At 53.5% G+C, this 12,977-nt stretch overlaps 2 protein-coding genes across 2 annotated transcripts; one reads left to right on the top strand and one right to left on the bottom strand.

Moving 5' to 3' along the window:
- Nucleotides 1–320: 320 nt before the first annotated feature.
- HOXD13 (homeobox D13) lies at nucleotides 321–2,108 on the bottom strand. Its single transcript, XM_061447698.1, has 2 exons — nucleotides 1,418–2,108; nucleotides 321–637 (listed from the first exon to the last, which is right to left on the bottom strand). The coding sequence occupies exons 1-2, from the start codon at nucleotides 2,106–2,108 to the stop codon at nucleotides 387–389; spliced, it is 942 nt and encodes a 313-aa protein (XP_061303682.1). The 3' UTR covers nucleotides 321–386.
- A 6,866-nt stretch (nucleotides 2,109–8,974) lies between these two features.
- On the top strand, nucleotides 8,975–11,989 carry EVX2 (even-skipped homeobox 2). Its single transcript, XM_061447577.1, has 3 exons — nucleotides 8,975–9,398; nucleotides 10,527–10,786; nucleotides 11,336–11,989. The coding sequence occupies exons 1-3, from the start codon at nucleotides 8,975–8,977 to the stop codon at nucleotides 11,987–11,989; spliced, it is 1,338 nt and encodes a 445-aa protein (XP_061303561.1).
- The last annotated feature ends 988 nt before the right edge of the window (nucleotides 11,990–12,977 follow it).

The raw sequence follows: 12,977 nt of genomic DNA, 5'->3' as shown, positions 1-12,977 counted from the left end.
CCGAATCAAAACTGACACTTTTTGGCACTAACTGTTGCTCAGAAAAAAAAATAATACAGAACCCCCCAAAGAGTTAAGCATTTAAGAAATTTATAACTGCAACTGTTCAACGTATTTAAATTCCTTTATACTGGCCTAGAGGGAAGAACAGAAAATATAATTAATATTATTGTTTTCAAAAGGAAGAAACAGAACTATAATTCAAGACTTGTCAGCACTCCCTTCCACTGAGAGAAAAACGCTGACTTTCATGGAAAACAATTCCCGAAATTTCACCACCGCTGGAAGGAGAAAAAAAAAATTAAATATATTTTCAAGTCTTTCCAAAAGTCTTTAGCTGGTCGTAAATTGAGTTTATATATCCACCACTGTCCGCAACTAATAGATCAAGATACATTGTCTTTGAGTTTGGAGACTATTTTCTTATCCTTCACCCTTCTGTTCTGAAACCAAATGGTAACTTGTCTCTCAGACAGGTTTGTGGCTGCTGATATCCTTCGCCTCTTGTCCTTGTTAATGAACTTGTTAATGGCATATTCATTCTCGAGTTCTTTAAGCTGCAGTTTTGTGTATGGCACTCGCTTCTTTCTCCCACGCCGGTAGACACACATATCGGGCTGGTTTAGTGCAACGTCCCCTATGGTAAAAGACATTATGTGAAAAATTAGAATTTTATTACAGGCTTTTAAACCTTAACCAGTACTTGTTGGGCACTGGTTTCACGGGCAAATAAATAATGCGGAGTTGTTTACAGTTTATTATTATTTACACTGCCACATTATTTGCGCGTTAGTAAAGCACTACGACCTTGATGGACTGTCATCACTTTGCAGGCATGCATCGCTAGGGAACGTGCAGAACGTCGGGGGCTTTCTTTGGCCGGGGGGCCGAGGACAGGTCGTAGCTGGCAGCGCGCACACAACTCTCTTTGGTGTGTGTTTCCCGGGTTTGTTTGCATGTGGTTTGTGCCTCTGTGCACTCATTACTTCCAGCCTCTTAAGTGCTCTGGGGCCGTGTCAGTGGCCGGCCGGAGAGGCAGAGGACTGCAAGCCTTCGCGCACCGTCCTGCAAGCTGCTAACGCGAAAACAAAAGCAGCCGCCGAGGGAAGAGGCAGCAGGAGAAGGAGCCCGCGGCCGCCCTGGTGCCCCCGGGACGGGGACCGGGACCCTGGCGCTGGGCGGCGGGGGGGCTCCAGGGTCTGTCCCGCGGGGCGGAAAGCAGAGGGTGAGGTTTCCTCGGGGGTGGGGGAAGGAAAAAGGAAAATCCACCGTCCCCCCCGTCTCTCCTCTCTGTGCCTGTGCGGCGTGTCCACCTCGGCAGTCCGCCCCTGCGGCCCGAGGGGCGGGGGAGGGGACTGGCAGGCGGAGGAGGCGTGGGGGGGGGGTGCAGGTCAGACCATTTCTCTCCCTCTCGTACCTGGAAAGGACGATTTCCAAAAGTGTGAGCTCTGTGTCTGATCTTTGGCACAGTAAACCTGACTATTCCAGCCATTAGCCAGAGTCCAAGACTGATAGCCCTCCATTGAAATGTATGTTTCGTGTCTCGGTTCCCCAGAGCCAAACGTTGAGACCATGTCTATGTACCCAGGAACGTGCTGGTAGGGGGTTGTATAGCCCTGGTAGAAGGACACTTCCTTCGCCCTGGAGGAGACTTCATTGGCTGGGACACTCGTGCTGGTCAGACTGGAGACGTCCATGTACTTTTCCACAGGAAAGCCGCCAATGGAGGCATGGGGGGGAGACTTCAGGGCGTTTTGCTGGATCCCAACCCCGTGGGACATCCTGCAGCTATAGTATCCATTGCCAAAGTGATACCCATAGCCGAGCGCAGGGGCGGTGGCCGGCGCGGCGGAGCCTGGGCAGTCCTTGGCCGGGGGGTCGGGCCTCGCCGCCGCCCCCGAGCGCTCCCCTCCGCCGGCGTAGGCGAACCCCGAGGCGGCGGCGGCGGCAGCGGCGGCGGCGGCCGCTCGACCCGTGTGCGCAGCCCCGAAAACGGGCGAGGAGAGAAAATTACGGCACTGCCCTGGGGCTCCGCTGCCGCCGCCGCCGCCGCCGCTGCTGCTGTCGGCGCGCAGTCCGTCCATCTCCCAGCTCGCTGCTTTGCTCATGGCCTTGCACATCGCGGACGGCGGCGGCTCGGTCCCCGGCCGGGCATGATGCAAATGGTTATTTGCCTCCAACAGGTTGGATCCTGGCGGTACGTTTATAAAAACGAAGTCCAGGTTGGGAGGGGGGACGGGGGTGGGGGCGGCCGGCTCCAGATTAGTTTGCCGCAGGCCGGGGGGCTGCTCATAGGCTGCTGTCGAAACATGTGACCCTCCCGCTGCCCGTACTGCCCCTTTCGCCTAGCAGCCCCCCGGTTCGCACCGGCGGAGCCCCCCCCCCCCCTTCCCACCCCCGCCCCGCCGCCGAGCTCCCGCCCCGCCGCGGCCCCGGCGCTGGGGAGGGGTTGGGCGGACGGGCGGCGGAGATGCCCCTGCGGGCCAGCCTCGCCCCCGCCGCTTTCATCCCCTCTTTCCTCCTGCCTGCAGCTTCAAAAGGGCCAGGGAAGGACCATGAACCTCCGCTGGCACTTTTGAAGCCGCAGGCATGGGCTCTGGTCGAAGGCGAGGGCAGAGATCTGACCGGATCCCCGGGGAAGCCTTCCCCAGCTCATTGCTGTGTTTGCGGCAGGGTGAAGAAAACCCCAGCGCGGTTTTTGTATCCCATCCTCCACACCTCCCTCCTTCCCGGACATGTATGGAGTAGGAGGGCTTTGTTGTGGGGAGAAGGTATCCCCGGCTCCACTGAGCTCTCGGTCCATAGGAGATCCCTCCTTTAGCCCCCCCCCCCCCCCCCCCCCCGATGTCGCTACCAGCCAGGAAAAGGCACCAGGGCTGTGTGCAGCACAAGATGCTAAACCTGGCATTCATTAGATGTGGCTTTTATACCCTTGCAGTGTCAGTCCGTGTCGTGGTAAGGCAGACTAGTTAAATCGCAGCATTTGCTTGTGCTGACGGCTGTTCTGGTGGTGACTACCCAATGCTGTGGCAAATCCTTCTGTCGTCTCTCTAGACTCTCCAGCTGGGTCGAGATGGAAGTTGCAGCAGTGCGAAGAGCTCGAAATAGAGAAAGCAGAGAAGACGAGTCCCTGCCCCTCTGGGCCGGCCTGTCGCTCCGCGGTTGTGTATTACAGACATTTAGACCTGTCTGCGGCGGGGAGGGCAACAAGTTACGGCAGCTCCGCTGGGAAAGTCAGGGAAACTTTTCGCTCTCTGAAAAAAGTAGAGCTGGGGCCGTGTTTGCTGTCTCGAAGGAGGCTCAGGCGCAGGAGAGAAGAAGCAACTGCCGTAGAGGTGAAACACAGTGCTGACAAGATCTGGGGTCTGTGAGTGACTTCTCAGGGCAGGCGGTGGGCATCCCCCTGACTTCTGGGCTGCCGCGGGCGCGGAGGGGACTATCAGTCTAGTAGCCGTCGGCAGTTTCTGGAAGCCGGGTGGAATGACAAAGGGTGCACATCAACAACCGGATGGCAAACACGTTCTAGAGTTCTAACCACTTAACTGCTATTAATCTTTCATAATCAGCTGAGTGAGCCAGACGTGATTAGGTGTTTCCCTCGGTTATAAATGGAGTCAGTATTTACTCTCAGAACATGAAACCATATATAATTAGGACACTTTGTAGAGGCACAAGTTTCTCATCCTTTTATTTCCCTGTATGCAGCTTCCTAGTGAAAGCATTGCTAACGCACTGAAGTCTTGAGAAAAGAGAGACTATTTCTCCGGACATCTTTCCATTTGAATTTCCATCTCCCGTTGTGCTTCCCATTGCCATAAATGCAATGAAATTTTCTTTCTCGTCACGACATTTTAAATAAGGCCGACGAAAGAAATGAGCACCTAAAGCTCAGGGATTCGGAGCTTGAGCTCCGAAACATCAAAACAAACCACGGTGCAACTCTATCCAACGACAGCCCCTCGGTGTCCTAGAAAACAGTTTCTTTGAGAGGGTTTACGACAAACAACAATTCTATAATGAGCCGTTTTGTGGAGGGTGTAGAAAACAGCACTGACTTGCACGGCAGGATATTATGCACACGAATAAAAATAATGAGCTCATAAGGCAAAGTCGGATCTCTGGGAGCATCCGCCCATTTTACAAGTGACAGGACACATCCTGCACCCCCGGCCCCAGGGGTAGTGCAGGGCTCCGTGCTGCCGCCCCAACCCCAGTCCGGAGCCACCCGCTGTCCCCATTGCCAGGGCGGGACAGTCCTCACCGAGTTAGCTCAGCTACAGGCAGGTCGATGTGCCGGTGTGGCCGGGCCTCCTCTGCGGACACTACTTGCCTTCCCGCGGAGCCGCTCCGCATTACCTATTGACACATTGCACGGGAATCTGGGTAGCACACGAAGAAGATAGCATCGCTGGCTGCGTTCTGCTCCCGAATAATAATAAGTGGGTTTTGGTTATTTTTGTTTCCCACTCCCTGAAATAATCTCATTTCCTCAGATACATTTGCTATGATTTAATGGAGTTAGGACTCCACTCAAGTTTTAGGACAGTCTTTTATTATTTGCTCTCTGTCTTCCGCCTGGTCTCTCCCAGGAAAAAGTTTTTTTTCAGCTGTTTCAGGAAGTAGCTTCTCTTGTTAGTGTTTATTGCAGGGAGAAAAAAAAAATAGTAAAAGAAAAAGAAGGGGAAAAGGTCTTCCAGGACAAACGGAGAAGGTAAACTAAGAGAAAAAAAATCGGCTTATACTTCCCTCAAACCTTGCCCCGTGCACACTGCGTTCTGTTACCTTTTGACTTGCGTGGACTTTTAATAGCTAAACAGAACAGAAAAACTTTTATTTTCCTCTGCCCGAATTACGATAATGAAAAGCTTTAGCAGCAACGTGTGGAAAAATAAACTACTTTTCCCCTCCAGATCCGTGCCACAGTTTCTCATATCTGTATTTATTTCAGCCTTTAAATTTTCCATTTCGAGCCGGACGGAGAAAATTTTCTCAGGACTCTCTGCGCCCTGGCCCAGACGGAGAGCTGACGGGCGATGGAACATTGCGGGCGTTGAACTTGAGCTCTAAGGTCACGGGCGGTGCTGGCCGCTGCCTGACTCCCACCTCCCCTCTGAGGCCACACGGGGACCTCGGGTACTCAGACCCTGACGCCGACGCGACCTAGGACGAAGAATCGGCTGGGTCGCATTGCGTCGGGAGTAAGGCTTTATCGTTTAAATTGAAACCTGTTTGTGTGCAAAGGCAGCCCCAGAAGACATCATGTAATCATTAAGCCCGCAAAAGGGGATGTCCGCATGGGAAGCAAGGGGATGGACGGTGCTGCCGGACCCGCGTGACTCGGGACACACCGGGTTCGTGCCCTGTACCGCTGCAGGGGTGACATTTCAAGGAGAACCAGGACTGAACAGGAGGCAGACTCCCCGCGGGTGGCCCTGCACCACAATCTGAACCGGAGGGGAGAGTCGGAGCTGAGGGACAGCGGGGTGCGTGCCGAGGCACGTGGAAGCCGGGGAGCTGCACTGCCAGGCGGCCTGCGGCGGGCAGGGCAGGCAGAGCCCGCGGCCCCGCTGCGCAGTGCCACCGCAGCGCCGCCAGGTGGCGCCGCAGAGCCTGCCGCCGGCGACACCGTGGGCTCCGTGTTCCCCCCCGCCCGCTCCGCAGGGTCCGCCGTAGCAGCCCCGCTCCTGCGGCACCCCCCGGTAACCAATGCCCCCAGCCCCGCAGCTCCGGAACCCTGCAGCGCCGCCTGCTCCCCTCCGCGGACACTGTCCCAGAGACCTTGCGCTGCCACGAGTAGCTGCTGGTGCCCCGGGCCCCTGTTGGCAGCCTGCCCCGCCGGGGAGGAGGAATCAGATATTCGTGTCCGTTTTCCCAAGCACGCTCGGAGTCGTGAAAAGCTGACCGAGGTGTTGTTTGGCTGATTTCATACGAACTTCATTTCAATTAGGTTGCGTGACCTCTTTTTCCCAGCTCAGATTTAATAAACGAGCACTGAAATGTTCTTTGATGCCTTGAGTCATAGCTTCCAAGGTAAAAGCGCTAAGACTTTTGGCCATAGGCCTAAGCAGCCATTTAAACTTACAAGAACAACTGAGTAAACAGCGTCTGACAAAACCTCGCATATTTTGGCGGTCTCTGAAACTTCCTCCCCCATTGCTCACTAATATCTCTCTGATGCTGAAGGTTCTTTAAGCCGAGCTGTTGGTTTTGAAGTTCTATAAACATATGTTGAAAGATTTTTAGGCAGTGCTATTGTTGTGGGGGAGAAAAAAAAAAGCACGATAAACATCAGTGCGGTAAATGCCTCTAGTTTGCTGGGAATATAAATATCAGATGACTTGTTTATTAGTGAGCTGACAGTTTGGGGTGAACTGATTAACTGCATGGCAGGGAACAGTTTTGTTACCTCACATCTACTTAGTGGATTATTAACGTCTTTTATAACGTCATTTCCCTTGCATATGAGTGTAACTATATTTTAAGATACACTGTATATAACCTAAGATCAGTATTATTAAAAGGTGCAAAATATAACATAACACTAATAAAGATCATTCACAGCCACACTTGTGTGTAACTTATTTTTCTCACATTGGGGCTTTTCCTTTAGTCTCTACCATCCGCACCGAATAACATAAAATGCGTTCCCTCCTCTTTAGTGGTGCAGTAACATTTCTGGAGTGTAATGTTGGGCCGACTCTGGTTGTGCACATACAAGCACACGAGTGCCTCCGAGATGTGGCATCTCGTCTGCGGTTTCCGAAAGAGCAGGGGGAAAGATGCTCGCCCTGTTACAGCCCTTAAGAAAACAGACGAGGGCGCCAAACGACAGCAATAAACCTGGCCGCAGGCTTCCGCTCCTCCTCCCGCGGGCGCGGCGGGGTAACGGGGGCTCAGAGACCCCGGCCGGCCTGCGAGACACCCGGCTGCCCGCTCAGCCACGCTCGGTGGATGTAGCAGAGGGGACACCCTGCCCTCCGTCCCGCCGGGGGGGCAGCTCAAAGCCGGGAGACGGGGAGCGGCGGGTAGCCTGGGGGTCTACCCTCAGCTTGCGCCTAGCTCCGTTCCCTTCCGCGACGTTGGCGGGGAAGGAAAAGTTATTTACTTTTATCTGGGTTTGGGCCTGTAAAATGCAGGACACCACACTGCAGTCTAAATTTACGTTTCAAAGGGCTGACATAAAACGATCCTTAATAAAAGGCTGGATTTTGCAAACAACGCCTAGAATGTTTCCCAAATATTTGGTGGAATGTTTAGGGAGACTTTAACACATTATTAAAAAAAAATCTGACAAGTATCCCATTTTAGATCTATGAATCATGCGCAAGAGTACAATAACTTAGGAGATGTATGTGACTAACATTAGCAGGAACAGCTCTCGCAAAAAAATCAAACCCGCATTTAATCACAGGAAACATTGGGGTGTTTCTCCGGGAGATGAAACTCAGCTTCTTAGGGTCTAAATACTAGATGATGTGGGTGAAAAAAAATCACTGCGAGAATAAAGATTGGGCAGCTACCGAAGCGCACTCCAGAGATGCTAACGACAAAGGATTTATCTTCGTTTAAATGGTTGCCATCAGCGTCATTATTACTAGCAAAGTTATCACTGAAGGGAGACTTTCCGACTGTCACGCCTGCCGAGCGCGGCAGCCCGTGTTCCCTGCAGAGCGGCACCCTGGAAAGAGCGGAGGGATGAGCTGGCTGAGCCACAGGTAACTTTGGAGAGAGGGTGCTAGAGGTGGTGTCTCTGCTAGCTCGAAGCCTGCGGGCACTAAACCCCCATCACTTATTTCTATTGTTATTTTTAAATTCTTTCAATGCGTAGACATTCCTGCCGGTGGGGAGGGAAGGAGGCGAGGGCTGGAGAGAAACCCTCCGGGAGGATGGAATGGCACGGCAGCGGAGTGTTTGAAAATCACGAATGCATTTAGTGTCCTTCTGTTATTTCCCCCCATCACACTGTACAACAGCCAGTGTTGTTCCAGAGGGGAGAACAAATCGAAGGCTAGCTTCATTGATAAGCAGGATTTTAAAAAGTAAAAGAGAGATCGTATTTAAAGATGCAACGAAGAAAAATACTTTCGAATTATAATATATTAGATTAAAAACAAATATTTTAATTTCCAGGATCGATGCGCGCCGGAAGCAGCGGTCTTACAAAGTCTGGGTATAAGGTTCGCGCGTATGAGGGTTGCGTGGGGGTGTCAGGGTAAATTCCTAAATAAAAGTACTAATGTGGTCTGGAAATGGGAGAGAAGAGCAAAGAGATAACAGCGGCAGGAGGTTCTCAGTCCTCTCGTCCTCTTCCAGCATTTCCTCACTTTGCGATCTAAAATCCGCCTCAGAAATAATAATAAAGAAAAGCATTATCTAATATTTAACATGTAGTTCTGTCCGAGGACAAATGAGAGAGAAGCTGCATCATTAGGACCTAAAAGGCAACAAAACAAAAATCAGAGCATAATGATGCACCTAAATGAAGGGGGAAATGTTGCACAGCTCATTTTATTAATCAGACTGTCAATTCCACCCCAGAGGCCAAACCCCAGAGCAATTCAAGCAAGATCTGATCAAGCTAAGGACAAGAGCTTTACTCCTCACTTCTTGTCTTTCTTTCTTTCCACCTGGATATATTTGTCTGCTCTGAAGCCGCCTTCATTATCCACTGACAGGAGCTTGTATTTATTTGCTTATAAACCTGTTACAATAAATGATTATTCGAACAGCGTCATTCGTACCTTAATGACGAGCACCACTTTTTGATGAATGACATTTCGGGCTAGAAAGGATGTATGGGTCATTTTGACCAGTCATTCCCTCGCTTTGGCATCCCACAATTTTTACACCTCCCTCAAAAAGAGATAATAATATTTAGAGACACTTGCCGGGCTGAATGTGAATTAGCCCCTGCTGCAGCTCATCATTAGTACAGGACCAGCCCTGCAACTTTGACATTTTTTATAAAGCTGAGATGATGGAAAGAATAAGAAAAGAGATGATCCTGATGGAGAGAGGGCTGCACAGCCCTACAGCTGGCAAAAGGCTCTCGAATTTGTCAGACTCAGCTGGAAATGCGGTGCTGGAGGCCCTTGAAAATTCTCCGCACAGTGGTCGCCTCAGCCCGAGACTGACTGCCGCTTCCCTGCACAGCGCTATAGGGGACATCTCTGCCAAAGGCAAATTTGAAATAGACACTTTATTCAATCTTCAGCATCCCAGCAGTGAAAGCACCGTCTCCTCCGAAATCCCGCCTTCGGAAAGCAGGAAGAAAATCAACCTTTATTCCGAAGTTGCTCAAGAGGCAGATATGAACAGTGATGTGGAGGTGGGCTGCTCTGCGCTCCGCTCCCCAGCCAGCCTCACTTCCTCCCAGCTGAAGGAAAACAGTAACAAAGGTAACTCTCCCTTTATCATCTCCATCTAAGCCCCGCACTTTGCCAGCCGGCTTTAAAAAACTAAGCAAACCTACCACCACCGCCAAAGTTGCTCGCCTCTGCACGGGCGCTCTCTCTTCTGCGAAGACAGAGCTTCAGGCTGTAAAATATTATTGCAATTACAGCGCTATCCCGATAGCCGAGACACACTGCCCGGGTACGTGCGTGTGTGTGTGCATGCTATATAGATATATAACCGGAATATATGTGGGCATAAATATCCACCCATCAACATTTAGGGAAAGCTTTTTCCTCATTTTCCCTTGCCCTTTTGGAGCTCTCCGCGCCTCTCGAGCTGTATATGTATGTATATACAGACATAGATTAAATTAGAGAGAGGGTGGAATGCGAGGAAAGTGCTAGTATTTGTCTGTGTGTGTTCTGCTCTGTGTATATGCAACGTGCCGTCTGTGTCCACCTCGGGTAATTGGGCATTGTTCACTTTTCCTTTGCTTGTAACAGGGGGTTTGAAACAGCCTTGTCTCCTTCCCTGCACTTTGCGGGGCATGGTGACGGACGGTGGTTGTTATTATTGCTGTAATTGGGGAGGGGGAGCCAGGTGAGCAGTGGATTTCCTACGGGCCACAGTGCATGCCTTTTTTGTCAAATGTGCCAGGGAAAGGAAGGGGTCCTGGACGTAACTATGGAGGAAAAAAAAAGGCTCTTATGGCTGCTTTTATTTCTTAAGTCTCAAACGAAAATAAGAACTGCAGTGGAAGGAGAGAAAGACAGCTCCGAGCCCTGTCTCCTCGCAGCCCGGAAGAGCTGCACCAGCCCAGGCCAGCACCCTCGCCCGCTCTCCCCAGGGCTCGGCCAGCCTGCAGTCACCAGCCCCTACCCCTTCTGCTGAGAACCACGGGGTTATAAAGTGACTCAAAAAGAAAATAACCAAATCTTTCCCAAACAACCCCCCAGACTATACCCTCATCCCCTCCCCAATCCATCTTTATCGATTCTATCAGGAGCAGTGATTTGTAAGGAGGGTGGTTGGCCTGAAGGACGGGCGCCCAGGGCCGGGTCCTGCTCGGCCCGGCCGGGCTGTTGGGGGCCGCCTCGTTGTCCGCTCTCACCCATACGCTCGCCCCGCAGGCTACGCGGAGAGCAGCTCGGCACCTAGCACGCCCGCCGCCACCGTCCCTTCCACCGCCGGCGGCATCGGCAGCCTACACAGCGGCGGGACGCTGGGCGGCTCGGCGGCGGGGGCCGACCAGGTGCGGCGGTACCGGACCGCCTTCACCCGCGAGCAGATCGCCCGCCTCGAGAAGGAGTTTTACCGGGAGAACTACGTGTCGCGGCCGCGGCGCTGCGAGCTGGCCGCCGCCCTCAACCTCCCCGAGACCACCATCAAGGTACGCAGCGCCCCGCGCAGCCCCGCGGAACCCCGCGCACCCCGGCTCCCTCGGGCCGGCGGCCGGCTTCTCTCCGGGGTTGAGGGCCCGCCGGGCCCTTAGGTGCACTCATCCCTTGTGCTCGTTTGCTGCTCCACACCTAACACTTTTCGTTTGCGTTTTAAGAAGTTATTTTCCTCATCTTTTTTTATCGCGTTAGCACATTTTGTAAAGAGAAGAGGGGAGGAAAAATAAACGCAGCTATTAAACACGGGGGGATGAGCGCGTCAATATCTTAAAGACACAGCCCTGCTTGGAGGGAGGGGGCGACTGAAGGGGAAATGTTTATTCAGACCGAAGGGTCCCCCCCGGACCCAGGGGACTGACTGTGCCCACCGGTCCGCTCGGGCAGGGTCACAGGACACAGGCAGGAGAGAGGTCTTCTACAAGCGGTATGGCCACAGGCCGCACCGCCTTGGCGCTGGGTACCGGTGAGTGCCCGGCAACGGGTGCGGTGGGGTGAGGAGTGGAAAGGCGCTGAGGCCGGACTGTGCTTGTCTCCCCGCGCAGGTGTGGTTCCAGAACCGGCGGATGAAGGACAAGAGGCAACGCCTGGCCATGTCTTGGCCTCACCCGGCCGACCCCAGCTTCTACACCTACATGATGACCCACGCCGCTGCCACAGGCAGTCTGCCCTATCCCTTTCACTCCCACGTCCCACTCCACTACTACCCGCACGTCGGGGTCACCGCCGCAGCAGCTGCCGCCGCCGCCTCAGGGGCAGCCGCCGCGCCCTTCGCCACCTCCATCCGCCCGCTGGACACCTTCCGGGCCCTCTCGCACCCCTACTCCCGCCCGGAGCTGCTCTGCAGCTTCCGACACCCCGGCCTCTATCAGACACCGGCCACCGCCGGCCTCAATAGCAGCGCGGCCGCCTCGGCGGCGGCGGCGGCGGCGGCAGCAGCAGCTGCGGCGGCGGGGTCGGGGCCGCCGGGGAGCTCGGCTCCCTGCTCCTGCCTCAGCTGCCACAGCAGCCAGACGGCAGCAGCGGCGGCGGCGGCGGCCTCGGCGCTGGGCTCAAGGGGCGCCGCCGCCGCCGACTTCCCCTGCACGGCGGCGGGGCAGCGCTCCGAAAGCGGCTTCCTGCCTTACTCGGCCGCCGTGCTCAGCAAGGCCGCAGTCGCCTCGCCGGATCAGCGGGAGGAGGCGCCGCTCACCAGATAACTACCGCGCCCGGGCCCGGCGGCGGGGGGTGTTTTTTACAGGGGTCAGGGTTGGGGGGGCGGGCCGGGGAGACCTCGGCCTCGGCCAGAAAGTTCCGTCTATTTTTTTATTGCTGACCGGCGGGGAGTGCGCTCCGCGGATCTTGCGCCCCCGCGGAGGAGGCCCCGCGGTGCGCGCTGCCGTGCAGTGCCCGGTGCCCGGCTCAGGGCTCCGCGGGGCTGCGGGCGGCAGGGCCAGCGGGCGCAGGGAGGGTGATGCTGCGGAAGGGAATGTGTTTCTTGGTTTTGGTTTTGTTTTTTTTCTTCCTTTTGGTTATTATTTCGGTTTGAGTTCGACAAAACGGACAATGTCTCGTGCGACGAGCGGTAGCTAATGAGGTTGCCGCAGCCGGGCCAGTAACGGGAAGGGAAGTGTGAGATTGACAGGATGGGGAGAGGCATTTTTTAAACTCACGCTTTCTAACTACCATAATCCACACTATCTGGGAAATACTTGAATCTCTCTAGGTGTAGGCTGTTGTCCTGAAGCATTTACTTTCCAGACACTTTTCTAAATCTATTTTTTCTTCGCGTCTTTCTCTCCTCCCGATAAAACGGCTCTTGGATTTATTTCTCACGCATCTCTATCGCGTCTTTGCCTCTGAAAAGCCACCACTGGGTAACTGAGACCTGCTATACCAAACCACTGCTACTGGAGGGACTTCCTTGAACTTGAAGAAAGGCACATCAAAAACCACCAGTGTTACTGCCATGTCAATTTTGATGCTAATAATGTGCAGATTATGACGAAAATTGCCAATCATGTTCTCTGATGGACCTCCTTTGAATGTGGAATTGGAAAAAAGTTCCCCGCACAGAGACCTGCTGTCAAGTACTAACAACCCGCTAAGGGAAGTCATTAGAAGAGACAGATAAGAGACTTGGTACATAAAACATTGTTCTTGGTGCATAGAATGTATGTTATTTAATGTTATCTCTGTTACCTGAAG

Source organism: Pezoporus flaviventris, unplaced genomic scaffold (assembly GCF_033815535.1).
Source record: "Pezoporus flaviventris isolate CSIRO_AGI_PZ_B2104156 unplaced genomic scaffold, CSIRO_AGI_Pfla_v1 ptg000001l, whole genome shotgun sequence".
Classification (NCBI taxonomy): domain Eukaryota; kingdom Metazoa; phylum Chordata; class Aves; order Psittaciformes; family Psittacidae; genus Pezoporus; species Pezoporus flaviventris.
This window is presented reverse-complemented; position numbering and strand designations above follow the sequence as displayed.

Coding starts and splice junctions, on each gene's coding strand:
- HOXD13 (XM_061447698.1), bottom strand. CDS start 2,108: ATGAGCAAAGCAGCGAGCTGGGAGATGGACGGACTGCGCGCCGACAGC. Junction 638..1,417: donor TTGGAAATCGTCCTTTCCAG/GTACGAGAGGGA, acceptor CTTTTACCATAG/GGGACGTTGCACTAAACCAG.
- EVX2 (XM_061447577.1), top strand. CDS start 8,975: ATGATGGAAAGAATAAGAAAAGAGATGATCCTGATGGAGAGAGGGCTG. Junction 9,399..10,526: donor GAAGGAAAACAGTAACAAAG/GTAACTCTCCCT, acceptor CTCGCCCCGCAG/GCTACGCGGAGAGCAGCTCG. Junction 10,787..11,335: donor TCCCCGAGACCACCATCAAG/GTACGCAGCGCC, acceptor CTCCCCGCGCAG/GTGTGGTTCCAGAACCGGCG.